The sequence below is a fragment of the Onthophagus taurus genome, chromosome 11 (genome assembly GCF_036711975.1).
Source record: "Onthophagus taurus isolate NC chromosome 11, IU_Otau_3.0, whole genome shotgun sequence".
Classification (NCBI taxonomy): domain Eukaryota; kingdom Metazoa; phylum Arthropoda; class Insecta; order Coleoptera; family Scarabaeidae; genus Onthophagus; species Onthophagus taurus.
The window spans coordinates 13,655,372-13,662,099 of record NC_091976.1 but is presented as its reverse complement, the minus strand read 5'-3'; the positions used below and the strand labels follow the sequence as shown (position 1 = coordinate 13,662,099).

Genomic DNA, 6,728 nt, shown 5'->3' with positions numbered 1-6,728 from the left:
CTCGAAGGTATGAAAAATTTCATTAAACACGTTGAACACTGAACAGAAGGATATGATGGTAAACAAAACACCAAAGCTGTCCTGATGAAAATGTTGAGCTTCCAACTTCTTACATTTAACGTTTTCTATAACAAAATAGATTACAACTTACAGTATAGCTTAGATTTATTATAGACTTTAAAGTATAGCTATCGGGGAATGAATTAATTGGATCCATATTGCAAGTTCGGAAAGTATATAAGAAAGAAAATAAAAACTTCTTACTTGCTATAATTTTAATTTAAACGGATCTAGTTTTGAGCTACAAGCTCATCCTCAGCCGAATCTAATTAATAAAGGCAAAATCTTATTACATAACATTTTAGGTTATTACAAACGAAAACTAACTTACTATCAAAATCGCTATTAAATAAGAAAAATCATTACTTGAACATTTACAAAACCCTTACACTAAATGAATAAATTATTTACTATTTATAATTATAATTAAACAACACAACAGAACGCACGATTAACAAAAGCTAAAATCTTTTATAAAATGACAAGTTGAAAGAAAAGGAAATGGCCTGAAGAAAACATATGCTTAAATAACAAGTTCATAAGCGTCAAACCAAAAACAAACATACAAAAAATTAAACATCGAAATATATTCCCTATATGTATGGTTTGAATTTAAATTTATACAAATATGCGAATAGGGGTTTATACTAAATACTTTGTAGTTGGTCATTTAGTATATCATAATTACTATCGAAGTTATATTTATTAATTTACATCAATTCTAATAAATCCATTCTATATCCCTTATCACAATTATGTATTATTTTCGCATTTTGATAATCAAATTTAGGTCCTGTATCTAATGTATGTTAGATGTTGGATGTTGCTTTACTTTTATGTTCATTTAACCGATTAGACCTTCATTTATCCATTATCCTGTGCTAGTTTATTAATGTAGTTAAAATCAGAAATGAAATCGTTTTGGAAAAGAGGATATTGGAAGGCTCTGTTAATTAAATATCGACAATTTGCAAGTTTATGGGATAAAGGAAGGGTAGAGTCGTAAGGGATGGTTGTAGGAATCGTAGTGGGTTCCTATATATATTATATGCAATTATATGCTATACCCGATATTAATTTCGTTACAATTATATGCAATATTATCCGAGGAAGTATTAAGAGAGAGGTCAAGAAAGTTAAGGTTATTGTTTTCTTCTATTTCGATGGTTAATTTTATTTTATCATGTATTCTATTAACATGTTCATGAAAAGCATGAAGGGAATCAGTATCACCCTCCCAAATTATGAAAACATCGTCAAAATATCGTAACCATTTTATTATAGATTTATTGAAAGCATTATTAGTGTTGATAATATATTTATCCTCTAAGTGGACCAGGAAAATATCTGAAAGAATACCTGACAGTGGCATTCCCATAGGTAGGCCATCAGTTAAACTGTATATTTCATTATTAAAGGAGCAATAATTCTGAGTAACGATGTGCTCATGTATGGTATTGAGATGTTCAACTATTGAGGGATCCACAAAGTAGTCTTTAAAGAGTTCCATAACAATGTCAATTGTGGGTTTTATGGGAACATTGGAGTATAGATTAACTATATCGAATGAGGCTAGAATTCTGTTTTTTAGATTGATGTCCCGTGTCATACCAATAAATTGATTACTATTATTTATGGAAAACTTGGGTTTATTGATCTTTTGAAAAATTCTCAACATAAAATTTGCAAGTTTTGAGGTCGGGGAATTATTGAAGGCTGTAATTGGGCGAATTGGAAAGTCAAGCTTATAGAGTTTTGGGAGGGAGTATAATTTAGGAATACTAGGGTTCATATGTATGAAAAGGCCACTATTAAAGTACACATTGGTGGAGTTTTTTAGGAAAGGTGTATGTTCTATCAATGTATCTTAAATAATATCTCTGGTTTTCTTGACTATGGTATCTATAGGATTTCTTGCAAGTTTGGTGCAATTGTTATCTCTTAAAAAATGTAATGTTTTTTCTACATATATAGGTATTCATATCTATAATCACCATACCTGCACCTTTATCCGCTTTAATTAGTATGACTTTATTGTCGGTAAGTTTTTTACGACTAGAATTTATTATTTTCCAATATTGTATCTGGGAGTTATTTTTGTGTAGGTGAATATTTATTTGGTTTTCTTCAAAAAACAGATTAGTTCGTTTTTTATATTATTCTGTTCTGGGTGTTTATTGATACATACATCCATATCTATGGAAGTAAGTGGAAGATTTATCTTAGGTGAAAATAAACACCAAAAAAAATTTGGTGTTAAATTAAATTAAATTTGCCTTAGCAAATTTATGACCTTTGTTCAAAAAACGAATTTCATCTTCAGAAAAAACGTTATTAGTTAAGTAATTATAATATATTAATTGATTAAAGAGGATTGGTTATTCTTTAATGATTAAAATCCAAATACATGAAATTCCTCTTGATTTTGTATTTATTTTTTTGTTAAGTCATTTAACGTTTCGAACTATTTACATAGTTCATCATCAGAAATCACTATAAAAAAGAAATTTAAAAAGCAACGTCGACGAAATTATCTCCTTTATGGAAATCGTTAAAACAAATTGAACGTACAACGCATAGATTATTACAAAACAGAAAACAAAAAGAAAAACAAAAAGGAAAACAAAAAAAAAAAACCCACATTAAACCCACATTCGAAAAAGCCATAAAAGCTTATTGTAAATTGTTTTATTTGAAAAATTCCCTTAAAATGAATTTAATACCATATCATATTCTTAAAAACTTGAAAAATATAGATAACCTTTTTTATAAAGATTATCTAATAAATTACAAACAAAAAATGCAATCTAAACACATAGCCCTTAACATTTTGAAAGATGAAATAAATCAAACTTACTGGTTAATTAACAGGATTTTTAGATATATTGATTTTGTTATAACTAGAAATCCCATTAATGAAGGAGACAAATTTAAGGTCAATTTCAGAAGGATCATCTTGAATAAGGCTAATCAAAGATACATCAAGTTCACACATAAAATAAGAAGAGACGAGTTACATAACTCAAATCGATTGAAAAATAGAAATCGATTGAAATTACCTTTGTTCCTAGAAAATGCACATAATAATTCTAACATAAATTTACATACTGATGATTGGTTACAAAATAATTATAACGATTTACACAAGAAAGGTAGAATACTGAATCTTACAAAATTACAAATACCCATAAATATACTAAATCTCTTATCTTTGGGTGAAAAATTTTGCTTTACAACACATAACAATAAAAAATCTCTACACAAAGACATTTTAAATATGATAATAGACATAGAAAAAGTTTTTATTAACTTGAAGACTTCAGAGAATCACATTAATATAACAAGAAGCAATATAATTAATGAAATTTCCAATTATCTAGATAGAAATAACAAGAATATGAAAAATAAACAATCATTGACGTTAAATAATAATAGAACATTTTCAATATTTCATAATACAGTGATAAAAGATATGATTTTCTTGAAAAGATTTTTAACACAACATAAGGACATAGTTATTATAAAGACTGATAAAACAAAACAAATAGCCTTTTTGTATAAATCAGAATATAACGATAAAATGAAAGAGTTACTTAACGATATAGATACTTATAAAACATCTAGATTAGATCCAGGTCCTAATCTAGTTAATCGCATAAATGATTACCTGAAAATATTAGAAAAGAAAGGATTTATAACAAAGCAACAAAAGCTTAGATTATCACCAAACCATTATGTGACACCTAGGATACATGGATTATTAAAAGCGCATAAAGATAATAACCCTTTACGTCCAATCATTAATAATATAAATGGACCTACCAATGCGTTATCTATATTTTTAAATAAATCTCTGAATAATTTAAATGATGAAAATCATTACGACGTTAAAAATGCCTTTATGCTTAAGAAGCGTCTCGATGAATTGGAGATTGAAAACTATGAAGATATTGACATAGTAAGCTTTGATGCGAAGTCCCTTTTTACAAATATTCCGTTAAAACTCATGCTTAAAATCATAGATGAAAATTGGAATAAAATTGAAAACTTTACTTGCATAAAAGACAAAAAAATATTTTTAGATGGAATAAAGCTTTGTACACATAACAGCTATTTTAAATTTAATAACACTTTTTATAAACAAATATATGGACTTCCTATGGGCTCCAACTTAAGCGTAAATCTGAGTGGCATAGTGATGAACTCGTTACTTGACACACAATTAAACGACACTTTCATTAAACCTTTCTTAATTACAAAATACATAGATGATTTGCTAATCATTCTACCTAAAAATCAATATAAACAACTTTTGGTCAAATTTAATGAATACAACCCACGCTTACAATTTACAGTCGAAACGTTACACAATGAACAAATAGCATATTTGGATATGAATATTACAATAAATAAAGAACACAATAAGATATACACATCTTGGTATAAAAAAGACATCAGTAGCAATAGAACTCTTCATTATTTAAGTAATCATCCAAGAACTCAGATAATAAATACTATTAATAATTTAATCCGTCGAGCTATTAATTTAACTGATGATATATACATGAAAGAAATAAAGACCAAAATATATAATATCCTTTTAGAAAATGCATACCCAAGAACATTAATTAATAATATTTGGTACAATAATTATAATAAAGTCAAACAATCAATACCTATAAACACACAACAGAGCAATATTGATAATGTTGAACAAAGATCAAACTTAAATGGAGATCAGATTATTGCAAAAATGAGACCAAGCAAACATAATAATGCAAGTATTGACAACAAGAATAAGGGTGTAACCCAAACTCAAACAAAGATCACAGATTACTTACCACATACGGAAACTTTATATCAGAATGATTCGAATGAATTAGACGTACGGAGTGTTGCAGATAGAGATAAAATAAGTAAATTCTATAAAATCAAATATATCCCGACAATAACCAATAAAATTAAAGCTATTTTTAAGAAATATGAATTTCAAGAAATCAAATTAGCACAATATAACAATAATAAATTAACCAATATTTTGAGTAATATGAAAGACAAAATAGATAAGACGGACAGAATTAATACCATATACCAATTAGAATGTAATAACTGTAATAAGGTGTATATAGGTGAAAGTAAACAACAATTACATAATCGTATAAAACAGCATAAATACGATACTAATCAACACAAAATTATTAATAAAACAGCCCTTTGCCAACATGCAATCAAGAATCGTCATAAATTTAACTTTGATACGCCTAAAGTGTTGACCACTGAAGGAGATACATTCAACAGAAAGAATATTGAAGCTATCTATATCACCAAAAACATTAACAGGTCAGTTAATTTTAAATCAGATTCAGGAAATATAGGTAGTTATTATGCAGGCATAATAAACAAATTAGATATATGATTAGTTACTAATTAATTGTAATTTTAGATATTGGTAAATTTTAAATTTGTAATTTGAATTGAATTGTATTGATTTCCGTAGAACACATTGTTAAAGAAAAACTGGTTCCGTCACGATATTCCTTCTTATAGTCGCTAAGTCCATACGAACACGTTGAAATGTTTTGTAATTTGAAAAATTTATAAAATGTAAGATCATGGAAATATACACAATTTACCGATAGAATTGATAAATTAATCAATAGGGATACTCGACAAAGGTACATTTTTGTTTTTTTTTGTTTTCCTTTTTGTTTTTCTTTTTGTTTTCTGTTTTTGTAATAATCTATGCGTTGTACGTTCAATTTGTTTTAACGATTTCCATAAAGGAGATAATTTCGTCGACGTTGCTTTTTAAATTTCTTTTTTATAGTGATTTCTGATGATGAACTATGTAAATAGTTCGAAACGTTAAATGACTTAACAAAAAAATAAATACAAAATCAAGAGGAATTTCATGTATTTGGATTTTAATCATTAAAGTTATTAGTTAAATTTTTAAATTGTGGAGTAACATTATGAATAACATTGGGATTATATTTGTTAGTATTGTAATCTATTTCTATTTTGTTTTTCTTGAGATTAAGAATCTTTTGTTTCTTCTTTCTAAGTTCATCCTTCTTAATAATTAGTGCTTTCGTCTGTGAATCCTGAGTTAGTTGTACCATTTCAATAAAATGAAGTTCATCTCTTAGATTACTTTGGATTTTAGCCAATTTGTCATAATTGAAATTTAGAGCTTTGAAATGTTTTTTCTTTTCATTTTGTAATATTTTTCTGATTATCATGTTTTTGGTATGGTTCTTAAGGTTTCTGGATTTAATTTTAGCAAAAGATGGTATGAGCTTTTCTCTATTACCGACGTTGATAAAATTAATATCATTTTTGATGATTTCCAGTTTAATATAAATTCTTTTAAAGCCATGGATCAATGATGAAGTAGAATCAGGGAATGAATTAATTGGATCCATGTTGCAAGTTCGGAAAGACTAGTTCCGTTTATAAATTAAAATTATAGCAAGTAAGAAGTTTTTATTTTCTTTCTTATATATAGCTATCGGGGTTGCGTAGCCGCGGTATTGAAAAACTAAGATAAGAAGGTCTATGCAGAAATTGTTATCTGTTTAGAGCACCTGTGATGCCTATCATACGATCCCCTTTCTGCCGCTGTGCAAGACCTGACTATTTAGGTGGAAGAAAAACCAGGTACTGAC

General features: G+C 27.4%; 1 protein-coding gene across 3 annotated transcripts; it reads left to right on the top strand.

Annotated features, from left to right (window-relative positions):
- Positions 1 to 2,734: 2,734 nt before the first annotated feature.
- LOC111417858 (putative autophagy-related protein 11) lies at positions 2,735 to 5,991 on the top strand. 3 transcript variants are annotated; one of them, XR_011642067.1, is made up of 2 exons: positions 2,735 to 5,735; positions 5,888 to 5,991. XR_011642067.1 is itself a non-coding variant. In XM_071200596.1 (2 exons), the coding sequence occupies exons 1-2, from the start codon at positions 2,771 to 2,773 to the stop codon at positions 5,568 to 5,570; spliced, it is 2,643 nt and encodes an 880-aa protein (XP_071056697.1). In that variant the 5' UTR covers positions 2,735 to 2,770; the 3' UTR covers positions 5,571 to 5,738. The 3 variants fall into 3 exon arrangements, 2 of the variants coding, with proteins under 2 accessions (XP_071056697.1, XP_071056698.1); XM_071200596.1 differs by lacking the exon at positions 5,888 to 5,991 and having other exon boundaries at positions 2,735 to 5,400; positions 5,558 to 5,738; XM_071200597.1 differs by lacking the exon at positions 5,888 to 5,991 and having other exon boundaries at positions 2,735 to 5,400; positions 5,504 to 5,738.
- Positions 5,992 to 6,728: the final 737 nt, after the last annotated feature.

Bases quoted from the DNA above. Each gene is read 5' to 3' on its own strand.
- LOC111417858 (XM_071200596.1), top strand. From the start codon at position 2,771: ATGAATTTAATACCATATCATATTCTTAAAAACTTGAAAAATATAGAT.